Below are 24,310 nucleotides of genomic sequence, written 5' to 3'. Positions count from 1 at the left end.
GAGGAAGGAGATTAGATGAGGGAAAAGGAATTGAGGAGAGAAACTGCACATGGATGGAGAAAATAGGAAGAAGCTAGATCCACTGGACATCAAGACTGCGGAGGACCAGAAATGAAGAAGAAAGGAGGAAAGAAAAGAAATAAATGGAAAGGAAGCCCTGGAAACTGAGTCAAGGGAACAGATAGAGAGCAGCAGAATCAGATACTGGACCAGCATGATCAGAGAAACAAAATCACCAGACAACAAAGGTAGAAAAAAATAATTTTATTTTCATTATAGTGTTTGGAATATGTTCACTTTGAGAATCAGGTGCTGAACGTTAAAAGTTTATATTTATTTACTTATTTATGGCATTTTATCCCATATTAAACATGAATTTGATTGGAACCTGGGATCATTTAATTTTTTTTTCCTGGAGAGAGTAATGCATTGCCCCCTCCCCCCGGCTATGGCCAGCTCTGCAATTTTGGGGGGGCGCAGAAGTGGACCGGGGAGAGAGCCTGTTGTTAAAAATTTACCAGCACACCACTGCTTCAACCTTACCACGAAGGGAGGCCAACGCTGCCACTTGCACCCGCAGGGAATTATAGGCCAAGCCTATTTGTACACCATCCTGCAAAAAGACCAGAATCGGCGAGACAGGAGCCCGCATGGGTGTGATCGCTTTTGAAGCACACCAAGACTCAAACTGGCGCCAAATCCTGGCACAAGCCACGGAAGAGGAACGCTTGCGGGCCTGCAGGAGAGTGGAAATGACTGTGTTTGAATAGCCTTTGTCCCTCAATAGCGCCCTCTCAATTGCCATGCCATAAGACCAAAGTGGCAGGCATCCTCCATGGCTACCGGGCCCTGTGACAACAGGTTCGGTACCAGAGGTAAAGGAAGGGGAGCCTCCACTAGCATCTGTCGGAGGTCCGCATACCAAGGCCTCCTGGGCCAATCCGGGGCGATGAGGACCACTTCTCGTGGGTGCAGCCGAATCCGCAGGAGCACGCGCCCTATCAAGGGCCACGGAGGGAACACATATAGTAGGCCCGGAGGCCAGGGCTGAGTCAAGGCATCCAACCCTGCCGAGCGAGGATCTCTCCGTCTGCTGAAGAAGCACGGGACTTTGGCATTTGAACTTGTCACCATAAGATCCATCACGGGCTTGCCCCATTTGGCACATATCTGCAGGAATACTTCGTCTGCTAGTTCCTATTCTGCTGGATCGATCTGATGCCTGCATAGATAATCGGCTTGCACGTTGCTCTGACCTGCAATGTGAGCTGCCGACAGAAACTGAAGAAGCAGCTCGGCTCAGTGGCAAATTTGTTCGGCCTGCACGGCCAGTGCTCTGCACTGAGTGCCGCCTTGTCGATTTATGTAGGCCACTGCTGTCGTGTTGTCCGACATCACTCTGACAGCCAATCCTTCCAGGGACACTTGAAAGGCCAGAAGCGCCTGAAACACCGCTTTCAACTCCAGGTGGTTGATGGACCACTCCGACTCCTCGGGTGTCTATAGACCCTGGGCATGCTTCCCCTTGCAATGTGCGCCCCAGCCCTTCAGGCTGGCATCTGTCACTACTAGACACCAATCGGGGAGCGCCAGCGGCATTCCTCGCCGCAGCATGCTGTCTGAGAGCCACCACTCCATGCTGAGTTGGGCCGCAGGGAGCCAAGAAAGTCTGCATTGATAATCCTGAGAAACTGGAGACCATCTTTGAAGTAGGGAATATTGTAGAGGTCTCAGGTGCGCTCTCGCCCAGGGCACCACTTCCAAGGTGGCTGTCATCGATCCCAGCAGCTGGACAATGTCCCAAGCTCGCGGGCGGGGCATCCTCAGGAGCAGACGGACCTGATTCTGAAGCTTGCACCGCCTTAGCTCGGGTAGGTATACATAGCCGGAGTCTGTGTCGAACCTGGCCCCCAAATATTCTAGAGATTGTGAGGGGGTCAGGTGACTTTTGGCCATATTGACGACCCAGCCTAGAGATTGAAGTACTGAGACCACTCTGGCTGTAGCTTGATAGCTCTCTGTTACAGAGTCTGCTCTGATGAGCCAGTCGTCTAGGTACGGGTGAACCCTGATACCTTCTCGCCTGAGCAAAGCAGCTACTACCACCATTACCTTCGAAAAGGTTCAGGGAGCTGTGGCGAGGCCAAAAGGCAAGGCCCGGAACTGGAAATGTTTTCCCAACACCGCAAACCTCAGAAACTTCTGGTGCGGGGTCCAAATTGGTATGTGCAAGTAAGCTTCTTTCAGGTCTAGAGACGTGAGAAACTCTCCTGGCTGTACCGCAGCAATGATGGAGCGCAGGGTTTCCATGTGGAAATGCTGCACTCTCAGGGACTTGTTTAATTCTTTTAAGTCCAGAATAGGGCGAAAAGACCCACCTTTTCGCGGCACCACAAAGTAGATGGAGTATCGGTCGTAGCCGTGTTCGGCGGGAGGTACCGAGGACACGGCCCCTAACTGAATCAAACCTTGCAAAGTCTCCTCTACCGCCGCCCGTTTGGCGGCAGAACTGCATCGGGACTCCACAAACACGTCTCTTACTGGGGCGTTGAATTCTATTCTGTAGCCATCTCTGATCAGGTCCAGAACCCAGGATATGGGCAGAGCGCCTGAAGAGTCCAACGCACAACCCCCTGAATCCCTAGGCCTCAAAAAACAGAGGGTGGAAGGTACGACAGAACAATCCTTCGCCCTAGTATTTAGGACTGTCCTCCCCGGTCCACTTCTGCGCCCCCCCAAAATTGCAGAGCTGGCCATAGCCGGGGGGAGGACTGTCAGTAATTCCGCCACACCACCTCCTGAAGGGTCTCCTCACGCTGTCCTTCATCCTGCCAAGAAGTTTACACCCTGCTCACGCCAGAGAGACCCGATTGTGTCAGCCTTGCCATCTCTGAGCGAGTATCACACTGCCATGCAGGGGAAACAGCCCGTCCACAAAGGAAGCCATTTTGAAGTTAGCAAGCGCTTCCATACTCCAACTAACAGTAACTTGCATTTGTAAATAGACCGTGGGTAATCAAGTGAATTTCCCACTTCCACCTGCTCCTCACTCATTCTTAATGCAGTTTTTCCATAAAAGATCGAAGCTCTTCCGGGTTTTCCATGAACAAAACGTTCCCCTCATGCATCTCCCGTACCCTTGCAGGGTATTGCAAGGAGAACTTAACCCCCTTGTTATATAGTTGGAAGCAGTATGGTGACAAGCGCCGGTGAACCTCCGACACTCTGGGTGAAAAGTCCTGGAACAACAACACATTAGCTCCATGGTAAGCCAGGTTCCTGTGCTGATGGAATTTGACCATCAGTTGAGCCTTATCAGCATAGTTAAGAATGTGGGCGATCACAGGGTGTGGTCTGCCGTTCTGTTCTTTTAGTACTCCCACGCGGTGCACCCTTTCAGCCCTCATCCTCTGCCTCTCCATCTCGAGGCCCAGTTCCCGAGACAGCCGTGCCTCCACCAAATCCCATAGGTCCTTCTCTTTCACGCTTTCTGGCACCCCCACCATCCTGATGTTGTTGCACTGACTCCTATTCTCCTGATCTTCTACTTTATCCTCCAGAACTCTGCAACGTTTCTCTAGCACAATCAGCTGAGAATTCATAATGGTTGTGAGATCCTCCTGGCGCGATATCCTTTCCTCCACTTGCTGTATGCGGTTGCCTTGCGTTGTCAGGTTCTCCTTCAATTCATCCATGAAGGCATGCAGTGTCAACAATTTGTCGTCTATCACAGCTGCCATATGTTTCATGATCTCTTTGATCGCCGCTTCCTGCAGCGCGATCACTGGCAGAGCCTGAGTTTGAGACTCCCCTGCCTGTGCCTGCCCGCTCGCCATCTTAGCCACGTGGTGCGCTCATTGTCTCTTCTGTGTTCGCGGGGTCTTTGCTGGCATGCCCGTAGCACCACACTAAATCACTGCCTCAGCCTTCTAAACGGCTCTGTGGATGTTCACCAACACTCACAAGTAAGTAGGTAGGATCCAAAACGGGGTGGGAAGCAGAAATAAAGCCGTTTTCTATAGCAGGGGCGAGGAGAGCAGCCGTGAGACATCTACTCAGGTTCCAGCCATCACGTGACCTCACAAGTTCTGCCTACTGACTTCAGGTCAGATAATGGGTCTTGCACGCTCCATCAAACCTCTTTGGGTGAGGTCATTCTGAGATTTCCCACCTCCTTAAAGTGGATCTGTGTAAAAAGTAGATAACAGGCAGTGGGTCCTACACAGGGAGAACAGATCACTACTACTACTACTACTACTTGACATTTCTAAAGCACTACTAGGGTTACGCAGCGCTGTACAATTTAACATAGAAGGACAGTCCCTGCTCAAGGAGCTTACAATCTAAAGGACAAATGTACAGTCAGTCAAATAGGGGCAGTCAAATTGGGGCAGTCTAGATTTCCTGAAAGGTATAAAGGTTAGGTGCCAAAAGCAACATTGAAGAGGTGGGCTTTGAGCAAAGATTTGAAGATGGGTAGGGAGGGGGCTTGGCGTAAGGGCTCAGGAAGTTTATTCCAAGCATAGGGTGAGGCGAGGCAGAATGAGCGGAGCCTGGAGTTGGCGGTGGTGGAGAAGGGTACTGAGAGGAGGGATTTGTCCTGTGAGCGGAGGTTACGGGCGGGAACATAAGGGGAAATGAGGGTAGAGAGGTAATGAGGGGCTGCAGACTGAGTGCATTTGTAGGTAAGAAGGAGAAGCTTGAACTGTATGCGGTATCTGATTGGAAGCCAGTGAAGTGACCTGAGGAGAGGGGTGATATGAGTATATCGGTTCAGGCGGAATATAAGATGTGCAGCAGAGTTCTGAACGGATTGAAGGGGGGCTAGATGGCTAAGTGGGAGGCCAGTGAGGAGTAGGTTGCAGTAGTCAAGGCGAGAGGTAATGAGAGCGTGGACGAGAGTACGGGTGGTGTGCTCAGAGAGGAAAGGGCGAATTTTGCTAATGTTAAAGAGAAAGAAGCGACAGGTCTTGGCTATCTGCTGGATATGCGCAGAGAAGGAGAGGGAGGAGTCGAAGATGACTCCGAGGTTGCGGGCAGATGAGACGGGGAGGATGAGGGTGCCATCAACTGAGATAGAGAGAGGAGGAAGAGGAGAAGTGGGTTTTGGTAGAAAGACAATAAGCTCGGTCTTGGACATGTTCAGTTTCAGGTGGCAGTTGGACATCCATGCAGCAATGTCGGATAAGCAGGCCGATACCTTGGCCTGGGTCTCTGCGGTGATGTCTGGTGTGGAGAGATACAGCTGGGTGTCATCAGCATAAAGATGATACTGGAAACCATGAGATGAGATCAGTGAGCCCAGGGAAGAAGTGTAGATTGAAAAAAGAAGGGGTCCAAGGACAGATCCCTGGGGAACTCCAACAGAGAGCGGGATGGGGGTGGAGGAAGATCCATGAGAGTGTACTCTGAAAGTGCGGTGAGAGAGATAGGAGGAGAACCAGGAGAGGACAGAACCCTGGAACCCAAATGAGGACAGTGTGGCAAGAAGTAAATCATGATTGACAGTGTCAAAAGCGGCGGATAGATCAAGGAGGATGAGGATGGAGTAGTGGCCTCTGGATTTGGCAGGGACAGGTCATTACAGACTTTAGAGAGTGCTGTTTCTGTCGAGTGTAGAGGGCAAAAACCGGATTGAAGCAGATCGAGGATGGCATGAGAGGAGAGAAAATCAAGGCAGCGGCTGTGAACAGCACGCTCAAGTATTTTGGAGAGGAAGGATAGGAGGGAGATGGGGCGGTAGTTGGAGGGACAGGTAGGGTCAAGTGATGGTTTTGAGGAGAGGTGTGACTACGGCGTGCTTGAAGGTGTCAGGGACAGTTGCAGGGGCGAAGAGGGAAATGATTTAGGGACCTGATGCACAAAAGTCCCTGGAAAGAGATGCTTCCTATTTCCAGCTCAGTAAAAATTACCGAGGTGGAAATAGCGAGCGAGTCAAAAAGAAACTGCAAGCAGATGAGCTGCATGGACTTTTATCGTGCAGCTCGGGTACAGAAAGTGTGGCTGCTAAGTGCATGCTCAGAACAGTTCCACTATGCGCATTTATCATACATGCATATGAGATGTGTGTATGAAAGCCATGTGTATTGTCATCAAAAACAACTGCTTAACCTCCTCCCCCTCCAAAAGAGCCAGTTTCAAAGGATGGAGGGGGAGCAAACAGAAGAGCTCATGACAAGAAATATCCCTAAACTACTCTGAGCACCCCTGGAGCTCCCAAGCACTGTCTATGTCGGTCCCAGAAAACCACGGGCCACTGACCCACCTGCTACAAACCCTGGAGTTCTCAGGCGCTGAGCATACCCTAGTCCCCAGACTCCACTGCGCGCCTGCCACAGCTCACACCCATAATTCCACATCACCGTGATGCTTTTCTTGGCTTAATGCAGCAGTGTTTTGGCTTCTTTTTCCATCCCTCACATGGAGCCAGAAGAAGCCGGAGCAGTCTGCTCAGGAGCTTCTGAAACAGGACACCTGTGCACACCTCCTCCCCGCCTGGACTCTCTGCTACAAGACATAAGTACATAAGTAATGCCATACTGGGAAAAGACCAAGGGTCCATCGAGCCCAGCATCCTGTCCACAACAGCGGCCAATCCAGGCCAAGGGCACCTGGCAAGCTTCCCAAACGTACAAACATTCTATACATGTTATTCCTGGAATTGTGGATTTTTCCCAAGTCCATTTAGTAGCGGTTTATGGACTTGTCCTTTAGGAAACCATCCAACCCCTTTTTAAACTCTGCTAAGCTAACCGCCTTCACCACTTTCTCCGGCAACGAATTCCAGAGTTTAATTATACGTTGGGTGAAGAAACATTTTCTCCGATTTGTTTTAAATTTACTACACTGTAGTTTCATCGCATGCCCCCTAGTCCTAGTATTTTTGGAAAGCGTGAACAGACGCTTCACATCCACCTGTTCCACTCCACTCATTATTTTATTTGCCTCTATCATGTCTCCCCTCAGCCGTCTCTTCTCCAAGCTGAATAGCCCTAGCCTCCTTAATCTTTCTTCATAGGGAAGTCGTCCCATCCCTGCTATCATTTTAGTCGCCCTTCGCTGCACCTTTTCCAATTCTACTATATCTTTCTTGAGATGCGGCGACCAGAATTGAACCCAATACTCAAGGTGCGGTCGTACCATGGAGCGATACAACGGCATTATAACATCCTCACACCTGTTTTCCATACCTTTCCTAATAATACCCAACATTCTATTCGCTTTCCTAGCTGCAGCAGCACACTGAGCAGAAGGTTTCAGTGTATTATCGACGACGACACTCAGATCCCTTTCTTGGTCCGTAACTCCTAACGTGGAACCTTGCATGACGTAGCTATAATTCGGGTTCTTTTTTCCCACATGCATCACCTTGCACTTGCTCACATTAAACGTCATCTGCCATTTAGCCGCCCAGTCTCCCAGTCTCGTAAGGTCCTCTTGTAATTTTTCACAATCCTGTCGCGATTTAACAACTTTGAATAACTTTGTGTCATCAGCAAATTTAATTACCTCGCTAGTTACTCCCATCTCTAAATCATCTACTATAATAAAACACACCCTCAACGTTCTGAGGACACTGACGTCACTGAAGTCACTCACACACCGGTTCGTGGTGGTGAAGCCACAACATCTTCATGCCCCGCCCTCGCGTCACACGTGATGATGTCGAGGGCGGAACACGAAAACAAGGCTAATTAACGCACAGGGAGCAGTAGGGAAACATGCGGAGCGTGTTTCCCTACTCCTCCCCTTCCAAAAAATCCCAGCCGCCCACGACGTCCACATCAACCCGGCCCCTTTCGCCACATAGCCCCGCCCCTTAGAAGTTACCGCCCCGCCCACGGTACCACACTCACCCTCAGCAACGTCCCTCCCCCCGTCACCTCCCCTCCCCTTACACATGTCTCCCTGGTGGTCTAGAGGTACCTGTTCGGTGGGGGCAGGAAAGAAAGAGCCCCCTCTTTCCTGCCCGTAGCGGTGGTGGTAGCTTCCTTGCTGCAGCGTGTGGGAGTCCGGCTCTCGGCGTTTCAAAATGGCGGCCAAGAGTTCAAGCTGCATCGCGAGACTTCAACTCTCGGCGGCCTGGGCCTCCAGGATGGTATTTTTGAACAGCGTCCACGCCTGTTGTATAGTTTTTACTCTCTCAGTTGCCCCCCTAAGTTTTTTTTTACCGTTCTTCTCATTTTATCATAGTCTCCTTTTTTAAAGTTAAACGCTAACGTATTTGACTTTCTGTGTACAGTTACTTCAAGGTCGATATCAAAACTGATCATATTATGATCACTGTTATCAAGCGGCCCCAGTACCATAACGTCCCTCACCAGATCATGCGCTCCACTAAGGACCAAGTCTAGAATTTTTCCTTCTCTCGTCGGCTCCTGCACCAGCTGCTCCATAAAGCTGTCCTTGATTTCATCTGTAGCGTGTCCCGATGTTACATTTACCCGCCCTCCTGGTCACTGGCAGTGGTTGCAGAACAGCAAACATCAAGGAAAATTAAATAATTTATTCTAATTTTGCATCTTACAAGAAAAAAATATATGCAGCTGGGATGCTGCCAGAATACTACGACAGCCCCTGACCTCCCGTAAATATTCTCCTGTAAGAGCTAGGCGTTTCTTCATTTGCATCAATCGTAAAAGGCTGTGCATCCCTCGGAATGCACATTTAAATACTAATCAGCTCATTTGCATAGATTTGCATGCAATTCCCACTGGCTGCCTCCACGGACGGAAAAGAGCTCGCAGGACCTCTTTGTGCATGTCTCGCAGAATACTGTGCTCACTAAACCGGTGTAAAGCACACGGTACTGCCCTGGTAAGTCTTAGTCCTCTTTCATCTATGTCCTTGTGGTTCTTAAGACGTGAATCTATATGAAAATTCTGGACCCCTCACTAGGGAGAATTACATTTATATCTTGCCAGTGTTCATTTAGGCACTTCAGTGAATTGTTTTGTGCAAACTGACTCTTCAAATTGCATGAAGTCAGCAAATGCAGTGTAGTAATTGGATGGTAATTCGTCTCTCCTTCTGGATTTCTGTTTAACTCCTGGTTGTAAGCGAGTTGAAGCAGTATTGCCAAATATTATGCGGTAACCCCCAAATTATTGTATTTTACAAAACATCATCCATGCACTAAATTTGCTCTTGTTGGCCAGATCATTTGTCCCCAGATGGATTACAACATCAGTATTAATATCCTTCTGTATGGAGCTGGTCCCTCATGCAGTGGGGCTGAGGGTGATCCAGGGGGTGGGTACACACATTTATTCTGATTAAGCAGACTTTCTAAGTATATATTTTGCCTGTTTGTATTGCAGCTGGTGAAGGAGGCTCTATGTGGAAGAACGCAAGTGATTGAGACAAGCATTAGAAGTGAAACTGAGAGACTGATAAAATCCCCAACTGTGCCTGAATCTAACTCACGTACATCTACTACTAAAAAGGCATGAGCTAAATTTTATGGTTCAATAATTTTTATTGTTGGAAAACCTCAAAACAACATTTCCATTAGGCTATGAACAGTTTACATATCTAACACAAGTCACTGTAGCATCTAGATCAGTGATGGCGAACCTTTCAGAGACCAAGTGCCCAAACAGCAACCCAAAATCTAATTATTTATCGCGAAGTGCCGGTACTAATTATGGGCGGGGTCACCACATATGACTCCACCCCTATGATAGCCACACCCCCTAACACCAGCCATGGCGCATATAAACAGACATCATTGAAAATATTATACTAGTATAGGAGAAAAAAATAACATGATTTTCTTTCATTATAAATCATCACCTAGGTTTGTATGTTACCATAGTTCCAATATATGTTGCTGTTGTATGTGACTTGTTTATTTATTTGTTGCATTTGTATCCCACATTTTCCCACCTATTTGCAGGCTCAATGTTCCGTCATGGCATTCGCCATTCCAGAGTAAAATATACAATTGGTGTTACATAGAGAACATGGATGACATAATTGAATTAAGCAAACAGATATAGTAAGAAAACATTCAGACTATGAGGTAGAGTGGTGATGTGTTATAATTTCTGTTATTGATCATTGTGGGATAAACATAAAGGAATCCTGTGCAGAAGGAAGGGATTCTCAGGAGCTTAGCCTAGAATGGGTGGCAGAGCTGGTGGTTGGGAGGCGGGGCTAGTGCTGGGCAGACTTATACGGTCTGTGCCGGGGCTGGTGGTGGGAGGCTGGGGTTGGTGGTTAGGAGGCGGGGATAGGGCTGGCCAGACTTATACGGTCTATGCCCTGAAGAGGACAGTACAAATAAAAAAGTAGCACATATGAATTTATCTTCTTGGGCAGACTGGATGGACCGTGCAGGTCTTTTTCTGCCGTCATCTACTATGTTACTATGTATTTCTGTAAGTTGTTACAGCTCCAGTATACTCAGTGCAAAATAAGACAGCAGATGAAATTTCTCAAACTGGACATATTCCAAACACTAAAATGAAAATAAAATGATTTTTTCTACCTTTGTTGTCTGGTGATTTTGTTTTTCTATCCATATTGGTCCTAGTCGCTGATTCTGCTGCTCTCTATCTGTTCTCTTAACTCCGTTTCCAGGGCATCCTTTCCATTTATTTCTTTACTTTCCTCCTTTCTTCTTCATTTCATGCCTCCATTTATTTCTTTACTTTCCTCCTTTTTTCATTTCTTGCCCTCCATCCATGTCCAGCAACCCTCCTCTCCTCTCCAGCCACCCATGTCCAGCCGCCCTCCTCCCCCTGCCCTCCTGCCCACCCTCCCTCCCACCCAGCATCAGGCCGCCAGCCCTCCCACCCAGCACTAGGCCTCCCTCCCACCCAGCACCAGGCCTCCCTTCCTCCCACCCACTCAGCACCCAGCACCAGGCCTCCCTCCCTCCCACCCACTCAGCACCCAGCAGCATCCAGCATCAGGCCTCCCTCCCTCCCAACCACCCACCCAGCACCCAGCAGCAAGCCTCCCTCCCTCCCACCCAGCGGCACCCAACACCAGGCCTCCCTCCCAGTATTAAGCATAAGGCCTCCCACCCACCCAGCAGCACCCAGCATCAGGCCTCCCTCCTTCCCACCATGCAGCAGCACCCAGTGTCAGGCCTCCCTCCCACCCAGCAGCACCCAGCGTCAGGCCTACCTCCCTCCCACCCAGCACCAGACCTCCCTCCCTCCCACCCACTTAGCACCCAGCAGCACCCAGCATCAGGCCTCCCTCCCAACCACCCACCCACCCACCCAGCACCCCCCAGCATCAGGCCTCCCTCCCTCCCACCCAGCACCAGGCCTCCCTCCCTCCCACCAAGCTGCTTGCCCTAGCTCCCTCCCTCTTCCAAACAAGCATCAACCCGCCCGTCCTCCCTCCCTCCCAGCACCACCCCCCTCCTCCTCCTCCTCCTCTGCAATTGAAAAAACGTACCTTTAAGGCAGCGTCAGCAGCGAAAAGCGTAGTTTTCACTCGGCGAGTTGGCGTGCTTCCCTTCTGTCTCGCTCTCAAGCTCTGGTCCCGCCCATGAGGACGGGACCAGAGCTTGAGAGCGAGACAGAAGGGAAGCGCACAGAGTGAAGACTACGCTTTTCGTTGCCGCTGCCGACGCTGCCTTAAAGGTACGTTTTTTCAATTGCAGAGGAGGAGGAGGAGGGAGGTGTGCTGGGAGGGAGGGAGGACGGGCGGGCTGATGCTTGTTTGGAAGAAGGGAGCGAGGCCAAGCAGCGTGGTGCTTGGTGGGAGGGAGGGAGGCCGGCCTGGTACTCGGTCGAAGGGAGGGAAGGAGAGTGGGCGGAGCGGACCAGCGACAGGCGCGCGTGCCAAGGGAGAGGGCTCTGCGTGCCCTCTCTGGCACGCGTGCCATAGGTTCGCCATCACCGATCTAGATCATTGTATTACATTACCTAGCTAATAGTTCCCAATGTTCTCTGCTGTTCACCCTATGAGCTAAATTTAAAAAAACCAAACAACTCTAATAGCCTAGGGATAAGGTGTATTCTTTTCATGCTTTGCACAAAATTAACTTATTTGGATGCATCACCCCAGAAACTCCTGACAGCCATTCTCTGGGTTAAGTTCATATGGTTACTGATGTGCCCAGCACAGACTCTTCCTATCATTATTATACTGTATGTATCAAGTCTGATATGAGAAAGAAAACTGAAGGGGTTGATATTTAAAATGACTCATCAGGGAAGTAGCACTAGCCTACAGTAAGTTAGGATCCTAAGTTTTTTCCATTATTTTCATCCAAACTTAGGAGCATAAGTTTTCAGGTGAAAATTCTTCTAACTTTAGAAGTTTAAAAGTTATGCTTTTGAGGAGATCCAAGATGGCCGCTCTTGTCCGACATGCTGCTAGTGCTCCGAGGTTTCTTCTTGCTTTTTTCTCTATTATGCCGAAGCGACGCGGCAGACCTGCTGCCAGAGCCTCCCTGCATGTTGTTGCCTCTTCTGCTGGTTGGATGGATACCTATCTTCGGATGTAGGGGTTGCCAGCTAGGTCGGAAGGTAGTTCCGACCATAGTGCCCCTCTTCCCCAGCCGAGCAGCAGTAGTTCACCGCTGCTGAAACTGTCAGCATCACGACCAGGAAGTGTAGTAGACGCTGTTCTGTGTGATGCTCCAATTCATCTAGCAGCTGCAAAGGAGGTGGCGGTTGTAACATCATTAACCCCTGTAATGGAAGTGAATTTTAAAGATTGTTTTACATCTCTGTCTTGACCGACTAGTGCACTCGGAGTCTGTATTGTTGATTAGAAGTAATTTTGTTTAAAAATGTTTAACTTTGATTCTGTGAAAATAAGTTGGAATGCAGAAGATAAGACACAGCTCTAACTAATTTGGTATGCAAAGGGGAGGATGGTTCTTGCTTTCCAGCTCCAGCCTGGCCACCTGGAGTTGGGGAGCATGTGACCACGTTCCCACAGTACCTAGACAGAGAAGCATTCTGTAATTTTCTTCATATACATTCTTGTGATTTTCCATAGCTCTGAACATGAGTTCTGAGCCTAATAAAAAGGGGAGTTTCTTACAGCAGAGTGGGGACTCATCTGTGAGTGGACGCACTGTGCAGAGGATCTGTTCCTGGTCCAAAGAAGCTCCTGGCTCTCGCTGTGAACCGGGCGCCCCCCCCCCCCCCCCAGCTGATGTTAAAAGCCTGGATAATGTAAGGACCGGTGATGATTGTACATATATAGCATAGGCGGTCGGTGGCCCAACTGTTTGGGGAGGCTAAAGGGGGCGGGGTGGAGCTTAAATCCATAATTGTCTGATAACATTTTAAAATAAAAATTAACACCATTTGTACTGAAATAAAAATAAAAACACACAAAGGTGTTAAACTAATATTATTTATATATATATAGACTCCAAGAAGAAAATACTTATTTACTTTTACTACCGGTCTACACAGCCACCAACTCAATGAGAACTTTAACGGACTGCTCGATCTATTAAAGCTTTCTCTGAAGAGGTTCTGAGCATATTTCAGCTTCTTTTCAAGTTCATTTTTCAAAAATTTTTTTCACCCTATTTCCCTGTTATCGTCATCAATCGCCTGCTGGTCGCCATCTTGAATGAACAGAACCTTCCTTGATTGATGACACCACCAGCCGTAGACAGCCAAACACCGAACTCGTCGATTTCACCTACACAAACAGGAACAAAGCAAAGCTGGAGACACAGCAGCAGGCTCCAGCGTTCCCTCGCATGGCTCCGCCCTCTTCTGATGTGTTTCTGCAAGGGCGGAGCCATGCAAGGCCGGAGCCTGCCGCTGCTTGCAATGCCGGCGCCGCCCGCTCGAGGAGGATTACACTATTTTAAGGTAGGGCGAGGGCAGGACGGAACGAGGGCCATCGGGCTGACGACGATGATTGACGACGGCGACGGGGGGAGCGGGGGTCGTGGGATCGGTTGGGCTGGGGAGGCTTAGCCTCCCCAAGCCTCTTATACCGGGCACCTATGGTATATAGTGATGTAAAGATTGTTTGCTTCCTTTCCTGGTCTAAGAACTCTTAGCATTGCTTAGATGTAGAGACCAGTGATGTAATGATTGTTTATATATAGCTAACCATTGTGTTTGCTTCTTTTCCTGGTCTAAGAGATGTAGAGGCCAGTGATTTAATGATTGTTTATATATAGATGATTTAATCATTGTGCTTATGTGTCTTAACCATTGCATAGATCCTAATCATTATAGATTTTAACACCCCTAATAAAGGTTTCATTTATCTAATACGAATCCAAAAGAATCCACAGTAATTACTGAGTAGTCTGTGTCAGTGAAGCAGGCTATAAATCCATAGTAGTACAACCCCTCCAGGGGAGATGGTGCCAGCGTCAACTTCTATTGGGGAGGATTCAAGAACCACTTGAGAAATGACCGAGGGAGCTTCTTCAGTTTTACAGGTACGGATTCCACAAATTGCTTCTTTTCAATGTGCGACGCCATGTGTGGTTATCAGAAGGCCTGAGATGCCCTGATTAAAGATCTTGGAAACCTAAGGAATAAGTCAAAATCTTTTGAGAAGAGGAGGAAGTGAATTCACCGAGCAAAATGGTTGCTTGAAGTGAGAGCTCCCGCTTCCCCACATAAAGTTTTTTGACGTTACCCCATCATTATGTGCAATCCATAGCGCGACTCGGGCACCCCTGATTAAGAACACTTCGAGGAGACAATAGGAGCATGAGAACGCCTGCCGAGCAGGCAGCTCAGCAGGGAAGCAGGTGGCAGTGATGGAACCGGTGGCTCTGGACCCAGCACGCCCCTCCCCCTGGGGGATCTCTATCCCAAGATATGTTTCTGTCAGAAGAAGACCATGAAGGTTCGGAACCCATAAAGTTTCCAGAGCTTAGAGACTGGCTTATGGAGATGCGGATGGATCTTAAAGTGGTCCGCACAGATTTAGCAGCTTTGGGGGTGGACCTGCGAGGAGAAATCCGCGACATGGGTAACCACCTTGAAGAGTTGGAAGGACGAGTGGAAGAGCAGGAGAGAGGGATAAATGCCCTAGATCGACATATGGGGGAGATGCACACAGGATTTCAGCAACTTACAGATAAGTTGGAGGACTTGGAAAATAGAAGCCGGAGACTCAATCTCCGGTTTACAGGTTTGCTGGAATCGCCAGCTTACATAGATTGTGAAGCTGTGGTGCAGATAATGGTGAGCGCTTTGTTAACAAAAGCAGGTTCAGCTACTGATCCAAAAGAGGTTCTTTTGGAGTGGTCCCACAGGGCCTTGGGCATAGCAAGAAATAATTTGCCTAAAGATATAATTGTCTGCTTTCTAAGAAGGGTGTCCCTGACGAGCACTTGGACAACTTTACTTGGTCCATTTTTTCTTGCGACCAAGCCTCAAAAAGCTGCCCGAACTGACCAGATGACTACCGGAGGGAATCGGGGATGACCTCCCCTTACTCCTCCAGTGGTCACCAACCCCCTCCCACCCTAAAATAAAAACTTAAAATTTTTTTTTTTGCCAGCCTCAAATGTCATACCCAGCTCCATGACAACAGTATGCAGGTCCCTGGAGCAGTTTTAGTGGGTGCAGTGCACTTCAGCCAGGCGGACCCAGGCCCCCCCCCCCCACCTGTTACACTTGTGATGGTAAATGTGAGCCCTTCAAAACCCACCAGAAACCCACTGTACCCAAATGTAGGTGCCCCCCTTCACCCCTTAGGCTATGGTAGTGGTGTACAATTGTGGGGAGTGGTTTTTGGGGGCTCAGCACCTAAGGTAAGGGACCTATGCACCTGGGAGCAATTTATGAAGTCCACTGCAGTGCCCCCTAGGGTGCCTGGTTGGTGTCCTGGCATGTCAGGGGGACCAGTGCACTACGAATGCTGGCTGCTCCCACGAATAAATGACTTGGATCTGGTAATTTCTGAGATGGGCGTGCTCGGTTTCCATTATCGCCGAAAACTGGGGACAACCATCTCTAAGGTCGACCTAAATGTTGAGATTTGGGCATCCCAGACCGTATTATCGAAACGAAAGATGGACGTCCATCTTGTTTTGATAATACGGGTTGCCCCACCCCTTCACAGAGCCGTTCTGCGAGGACGGCTCCAGGAAAACTTGGTCGCCCCGTTCGATTATACCCCTCCACATCTATGGTAATGGAGGAAAAAAGACCTCAGGAGCGGTAGAAGCTCTGAAGATCAGGGGCTTAACACACCTTACAGACCAGCAGTACTTCCGAATTGCCACGCAGCGAGCCTGCAATAGGCTTTCTGCACTTCAGTAAAATGGTCCCTTTATACATTTACAAATGGGTCTTTTAGACTATTTAAACCAGTTTTCTCCCCGGTCAGACCCTATAGGTCCTTGCAGCTGGGCTTCACTTCTAAAACATTTGGAACATTTAACTGGTTTATTGTATGAGTCATTTCATGTTGTTGCAGCTTGATATGGAATTCAGAAACATTTAACTGGTTTCTCTCTTGTATGACTCACTATATACCATTTGCATCTCGGCCTTTGTAACCAGCAGGGACTAGCCCACCGTACACTCACTGTGAGGTTTAACCTATTCACACCACATCTGTGATGGGGAAGTCTTACCCAAACAATTCTCACACACCCAGCTGTCAAATTCAGCAAGATTCTCTTTATTTTTCTTACTTCAAGCAGCAGACCAAAATCATAAGCAAGGGCAGAGTGCAAGCAGCTACTGAAACATAAAAGAGAAAGATCAGAAGGGGAGCTCAACTAGGCAAGATAAGCCCCCCCTCATGCTAAGGGGTGGATCCCCCTTTTATAGGTCTTCTAGCTGTCTATCTGTCCTCTCCTTCTCATTTGCCTGTCTTTTTCACCTATCCTCTCTCACTTAGTTTCCATCCCTCCCATATTCCATAACCATCTTTCCCATCTTCTAACTTGTTTCTTTGTCATGTCCAGCTACAGTTTTTTCTCTAAATTCCTAACATTGCAAAGACAATTTGCTTCTACTATGTAACCCATTGTAGCTCCTTGTGACTCCGGAAAAGTCACTTAAACTCCATTGCCCCAGATACAAATAAGTACCTGTATATAGTATGCAAACCTCTTGAGAGGTTCTTCCTAGTTGTTTGTCCAGGCCATTGGCCTGCTCTGACCTTCCTCTCTGACAGTAACACCTTGTTTTTGAAATATTTATAACATGTTGAATATTTAAATGGCTTGTCTACTATGATTTGTTGCAGGCCAAGTCAGATCGTTCTACCCTCTGAAACATCACATTCTAAACATTTAAATGGTTTCTCTCTTCTTTCGTGCTATTTCAATTGGGGGCCTTCTTATTAAAATGTTTTTTTTCTTCTATATGAGTTTTTGTGAACTTTCACCTCGACCTTCCTTCTGAAACATTTATCTCATTTGGCACATTTTTATGGTTTCTCTCTCATATGAGTCCTTTTGTGCTGTTTCAGTTGGTCTTTCCAAAAGAAACATTTATCACATTCTGAACATTGAAATGGTTTCTCTCCTGTATGAGTGATTTTGTGACGTTTCACCTCTGGCTTGGTGTTGAAACATTTATCACATTCAAAGCATTTAAATTGTTTCTCTCCTATATGAGTCCGTTTGTGCCTTTCCAGATGCGGCTTGAGTCTGAAACATTTATCACATTCAGAGCAGTTAAATGGCCTCTCTCCTGTATGAATCAATTCATGCCGTTTTAAATGCTCTTTGCCGCTAAAGCATTTATCACATTCTGAACATTTATATGGTTTCTCTCCCGTATGAGTCCTTGTGTGATAACCCAGGTGGGCCCTGTCTATGAACCATTTATCACATTCTGAACATTTAAATGGTTTCTCTCCCGTGTGAGTCCGTGTATGATTATTCAGGTGGGTTTTATCTATGAAGCATTTCTCACATTCTGAACATTTAAATGGTTTTTCTCCTGTGTGAGTCCTTTCATGAACTTTGAGCTCACTCTTGCTTCTGACGCATTTCTCACATTCTGAACATTTAAATGGTTTCATTCCTGTATGAATCATTTCATGACGTTTGACCTCAGCCTTCGTTTTGAAATATTTATCACATTCTGAACATTTAAATGGCTTCTCTCCTGTATGTGTCCTTTTGTGACGTTCAGAGTCAGTGGTAAATGTTTCCCAACCATCAGCACTTTTAAATTCTCTCTCACCTTTGAGTCTTCCAGGTTGTACAAGGTTTGGGCAAAAGCTGAAATTTTGTCTGTTTAATCTTTCTCCTTTCTGGGCTGCTGCTTTCTCCCTGGTTGATATTATGCTACTGATACCTCCTTCACAGTCTGTTGAAGGATCCGTGCTGTCTCTGGAGGAGTCTTTGTTTCTCCATTCCTCTTTCTGATGCACATCGCACATTCTCACTCTTTCACTGTCATTCTCAAATCCATCATCTGTTGGATAAAAAATATGAGTACGATTATTTATTCCCCTTACCATCCCTTATTTTATGAGCGATCAGAGGCAATATTCAGGGTACTACCTGCTTTAATGCCACTCAACATTGGAGGTGAAGCAGCCCCAGGGGATTGTTGAGAATATGGCCTAATAAACCTGAAGAGTACAGATTTACAGGCGTGAAAAAATTAAATATATTTCTCTTACTGTGGATTAAACAAAACACAAAAACATTCAATTCCCTGCACTAAGGCCAAAGCAATTAAGGAATTACCTCAAATGAACCACCCCCTCCCCTTCCCTGAGAGGAACTCTCTGCTACAGTATAATTAGGTCCATGACTAGTTTGATCAAAGAGGAAAACAGCTGGAGAAAAGGAAGCAGGTGGCCAGTGTTTCCATCAGCGCTATATTATGGCTGGAGGGTTATGGATGGAACAGGGCAGGTGAAGAGACATCAGTCAGTGCCTTAAGGCGAGAGAGAAAAGATGGAACAGTAAAACCAACTGGTTCCTGAGAACGTCACCTTTTCCTCAGAACCATGACCCCTCACCTTGTATAAGTGCGATAAGAAGTTCTAACAAGAACGGGCCCTTGGGACCCAGGAAATGAATAGTTTATGTGCCTTCTCAATCAAAAATAAAATGACATTTTACAGAACCAACTTCTTTGAATTCTAAGCTCAGAGAAATTGTACATAAGTCTCTTGTAAGGAAGGGTCAAGAAGACCACTGACCATCTCTCACTTGTTGGTCTCACCTAACAATGAGCTACAGGTGTTCCTCCTGCCGGCTTCTCCCTTTTGCCTGTGTAGCCCAATTACCCTGCGTTATTTTTGCTGCAAAATACTTTCTTATTTTTTCTAACTTTGGTAAGAACAAAACATTACTAATGTAATAAGAAAATTCCAAGAAAGACAGTTGAGGTAATTTGTTTGGGGGAATCCAGGTTCTGGTTCCAACTGAGACCCAAACAGGATTTAAGTGGGCAGAGAATGAGAAGACCCTGCATGGAGAGAGAGGGGGGGCTGCATGGCAAGGGAGACAGAGTGATGGCAGGGGGCACAAAGACAGAAAGAAAGAGGAACGTGAATAACAGACAGAAAATCAAGAGGCTGCATAGCAGGGGGAACAGAGAGAGAGAGTAAAGATGAAAAATAGCAGGGGGAACAGAAAGAGAGAAGGCTGTATGGCAGGGGGAACAGAGAGAGAATGAGGGAGAGAAGAGGCTACATTGCATGGGACAGAAAGAGAGAGAGAATGAGGGAGAGAAGAGGCTACATTGCATGGGACAGAAAGAGAGAGAGAATGAGGGAGAGAAGAGGCTACATTGCATGGGACAGAAAGAGAGAGAGAGAGAGAGAGAGAAGAAGTAGCTTTACTGCTGGGAGGAGAGAGAGAGAGAGAAGAAGTAGCTTTACTGCTGAGAGACAGACAGACAGACAGACAGAAGAGGCTACTTGGATTTCAGCAAAGCCTTTGATACGGTCCCCCACAGAAGACTTCTGAATAAGTTGAGAGGGCTGAACTTAGGACCCAAAGTGGTGAACTGGATAAGAAACTGGTTGATCGACAGGCAGCAAATGGAATCAGTTCGGAAGAAAGGAAGGTGAGTAGTGGAGTGCCTCAAGGATCGCTGCTGAGGACAATTCTATTTGATATATTTGTGAGAGACACTGCAGAAGGGTTAGAAGGAAAAGTTTGCCTTTTTGAAGATGCCATCAAGACAGCCAATGGAGTTGATACCCTGGATGGAGAAGAAAACCATGAGAAGGGATCTTCAAACGTTGGAATAATGATCAAGGGTCTAGCAGTTAAAATTTAATGCCAAGAAGTGCAGAGTGATGCACTTAGGGTACAGAAAACCAAAAGAGATGTACCAGATAGGAGGGGAGAGATTGATAAGCTTGGCTCAGGAGAGGGACGTTGGGGTGATGGTGTCCGAGGATCCCAAGGTGACAAAACAGTGTCACACTGCGGTGGCCTTGTGAATATAAAAAGACTTGAAGCGATTCAAAGAAAAGCGACAAAAATGGTATGGGGTTTACGTAGCAAGACGTACATGCACAGACTTATTGACCTAAACATGTATACCCTGGAGGAAAAGAGAAACAGGGGTGATACAATACAGACATTCAAATATTTGAAAGGTATTATTAACCTGCAAACAAACATTTTCCATAGATGGGAAGGCGGTAGAACTAGAGGACATGAATTGAGGTTGAAGGGGGGCTGACTCAGGAGTAATGTTAGGAAGTATTTTTTCACCGAGAGGGTGGTGGGTGCCTGGAATACCCTTCCACGGGAGGTGGTACAGATGCAAGTGATATCGGAATTCAAAAATGTGTGGGACAAACACAAAAGAATCCTGATTAGAAGGAATGGATTCACAGAAGCTTAGCAGAGATTAAGTTGGAAAGCCAGTGCTGAGCAGACTTCTATGGTCTGTGCCCTGATCAAGGCTGAATACATTTGGAGGGGCTGGAGTGGAGCTTTTCAGGGGCTGAGACAACTACTTCAGAAATTTCAGAACAAAGACAGTGCCGGGCAGACTTCTACAGTCTATACCCTAAAAATGGCAAAGATAAATCAAGATCAGATATACTTATGAAGTATCACATACCATATGTAATGAGTTTATCTTGTCGGGCAGACTGGATGGACCGTACAGATCTTTACCTACCATCATCTACTAAGTTACTTAAAAGAACCAACCTGGGATAGATCAGGAGGTAAGGGAGATGGTCACAAAAAGGATAGGAGAATTTTGCAGAAATATTTGACCACTTCAGGCTTAGTGGATATCTGAAGCGTCCGTCATGAGGGAGAGAGAAACTAAACATATTTTTCAGCTGTACACAATTCATATTCCCAAATAGATTACCTGTTAGTGAAGAGAGGGGAAGGGGGCAAGGTGGATAGGGTCGAGATTGAGCCCATTAATTGGTCCAATCATGCCCCAGATGTGGGTGGACAAGTTGATAGGGGTTATATATCTTTTGTTTATCAGCTGCTCAACACCTTAGATAAATGGAAGGCTACTTACAGCGGGGCATGGGAGAGGGATCTAGAGAGTTATCTGAGGAGGAATGGACAAATGTGATCTCATAAATTGTAAAATGCACCTCAGATTATTGAGAACGGTCTTAAAGGCACTGGTGAGATGGCATTGCTCTCCATCTAGACTGCAAGCCACTATGAGAAAAGGGGATGGTTTATGTTGGAGAGGGTGTAGTCGGAGGGGAACATATACTCACGTCTGGTGGGAATGTCCTAAGGTCCAGAAATTATGGAAGGAGGTATCTGCATATGGACAACAGTTACTCAAGACTCGTATAGCGCATACTATGGACAATGCCCTACTAAGAGGGAGAGTGGAAGGGATAACAAGCTATGGATAAATTAATGCCATTGGTTTTACAGCAGCTCGACCGCTGATTGCCTCACATTGGTATCCACGGGACATACCAAAACAGGCTGTATATAATATGCATAGATTGACTACCTTAAAATCTAATAAATGCAAATATCAAGAAATGTGGGGCGATTCCTCCAGTTGGAAGGACAATCTGAGTTTTGGGATGGGGAGAGATAAGGGATGGGGAGAGTCTACTTTTAGTTTTTCATTATTGGAGGTGGCAGTTTGTTGTGTAACAAAATGTACACTTGTTCTTAATTTTTTCTGTTGAGAGATGCTGTCAATTACTTTGCTAGAAAATTAATAAACAAAATTAGAAATGGCAGTTGTGACTTCCCGTGGCAGCCTGCAGGAGGTTGTGGCCGCCATTTTGGAATTGGGAATGGCATGAGCAGGCTGCCATTTTGGAATTGAGAATGGCATCATTACGATAAACTGAATTATGTACTGTGATTTGCATTAATCTATCAGCAACACAAAATATCCATGACTAAGTCAAACTGTACCATGTACATCAGTCAAATTCCTCCACAACAGTGCATCCCTCCAGCTCCGGAAGCCCTCTCTCAACCCCAAGACACTCTAGGATGAAGGGTTTTGCAGACCTGATCCCACCCCTGGGACACCCACCTCTATCCGTGCCTCCTCCATCTCCACAGACAGTTTAATCTGTCCAAAGTAGGTAAACAGACAGAGGGAGGAGAAGAGGAGAGGAGATGACAACCTTTTATCCCATTAGCGCTGAATTCCTGAATTGTCCCAGCTGACTTCAGTAAAGATGTGCAGGAGGAATTTTATACTTACTTGTTACAGAAGGACGAGTCTGTTCAGACATCTCTGATTCAGGATTCTCCATGATAGGGAGATCTTCCTCTTGCTTAATACTCAGTGACAACACAGATGTTACAACTGGAATGTCTGTGATGAGAATACACATTCACAAGGATTCACGATATCTGATAATACTAAATTAGGAAACTGATTTTAAGTGTCCAATTGTTTGATGTGAATGACCCATCTCCTGTGATCTAAAAATGCAAAGCCCATTAAATCCAAAACATTTACTTACTGTTGGTGGAGTCATTTGGATTTTCTTTTCCCTCCCACTCACATTGTTGAGTGAAATATTTCTCATCTTCCTTTTTAATCTTGAATGTAACATCAGGATTAATAATTGAATAACCTGTTTATAAGAAGTAGGAAAATTACATTTAAATTGTATTTGTAGAATCCCTCGGGAGGTTCCCTCTGCTTCATGTTTTGATGGAGCAGTGCGTGATTTGTGCATGGAGGTCTGTGTATAGGTATCTTGGAGTATGTGTATTTGTCTGACAAAACTTGGAGAGAAGAGGCAGCAGTGGCCCGACACTTGATTAAGATGATATCATAGAGGTTTTCTGGTATAGAGAATTCTCTTCATTTCCCTCCTAGGTGGAGGCATTGCAGGAGTCAATCTTCTGGTTATCATTTAGAGGGGTTACATGTTGTACAGTATAGTTGACTTGTGTGCAACTGATATGTCATGAAGTTATGCAGAAGTCTCAGAGGTAAATCCTCTCTCTGGTCTTCTGTGCCAAAATATTTTGTATAGGAATGGGTGAGAGATTCCAGGTGGTGTTGTGTGAAGCCTCTAGTTTAAGGTCTACATTTTATCTTAAAAAGGAGAGCAGCATCTTTTGCAGATCCTGTAGCAATGGAGTCTTTCACACACTCCTATTGAATATGGGATGGCATAAGAAGCCAAGATCTAAATTTGAGGTGCCCATGGTATCTAGTTCCTGTGATTTTTATGTGCTGACAGAGAAACCTATTTACCTCGTGAGATGAGGATGTCATGAATCTCCTTGATGACCTTCTTGTACAGCTCCTTCTGCCATTCTCCCAGAAGGTTCCAGTCCACTTCCAAGAAATAAGCAGCAACATCCCTGAATGTCACCAATGCCTAGAACAGCAAATAGGTTACCGTACATCAAAGTGTCATCATGTTTTCATTTCATTTTATTAAATATACACCCTATCAACATACTTCTAGATGGTTTACAACAAACCCATGTAATAGTTCACATAAGAAGAAACAATAATAGAAATAAAAAAATCATTCAAAGTAAAATGGGTAAGTAGAAGAAAACAGTCAAGCCTTTGTGTTTCTTCAAAAAATCAAATAATGGTACACCGCAACTTCAAGGGTAAAGTGTTCCAGTTGTATACATCATACTGAAAACACACACTGTCTCATGGAAGTTTTATAAACCACAGCACTGTTAAAAAGAACGAAGGTTTCTAGAAGGAAGACATTTAAGTAGTGTGTGATATTTTACAGGTATCCAACGCAGCTCCCTCAGAATGGAAGAACTAGGCATTAAATGGGCAATTCTATAATCTAGGTGTCGCATACGTAAATGTCTAGAATACCAGCATTTCAGCGTGTATGTGTCCTGGTACCTACATTACTGCTAGCAGGGTGCCTAAGCGTGTACTTGCAAGGGAGCAACACAGTAACAGACAGGACTAAGCACGTGACTTACAGAAAATCTCATGTA

The 24,310-nt window shown here is 46.5% G+C and overlaps 1 protein-coding gene across 1 annotated transcript in view; it reads left to right on the top strand.

Moving 5' to 3' along the window:
• The window catches only part of LOC115464717, a 362,726-nt gene that overhangs the window by 266,736 nt on the left and 71,680 nt on the right, over positions 1-24,310 (top strand). Inside the window, 1 exon segment of the mRNA XM_030195078.1 lies at positions 14,779-15,149. Within this exon segment, the coding sequence (XP_030050938.1) occupies positions 14,779-15,149 (371 nt within the window).

This window comes from Microcaecilia unicolor, chromosome 3, assembly GCF_901765095.1.
Source record: "Microcaecilia unicolor chromosome 3, aMicUni1.1, whole genome shotgun sequence".
NCBI lineage: Eukaryota > Metazoa > Chordata > Amphibia > Gymnophiona > Siphonopidae > Microcaecilia > Microcaecilia unicolor.
This window is presented reverse-complemented; position numbering and strand designations above follow the sequence as displayed.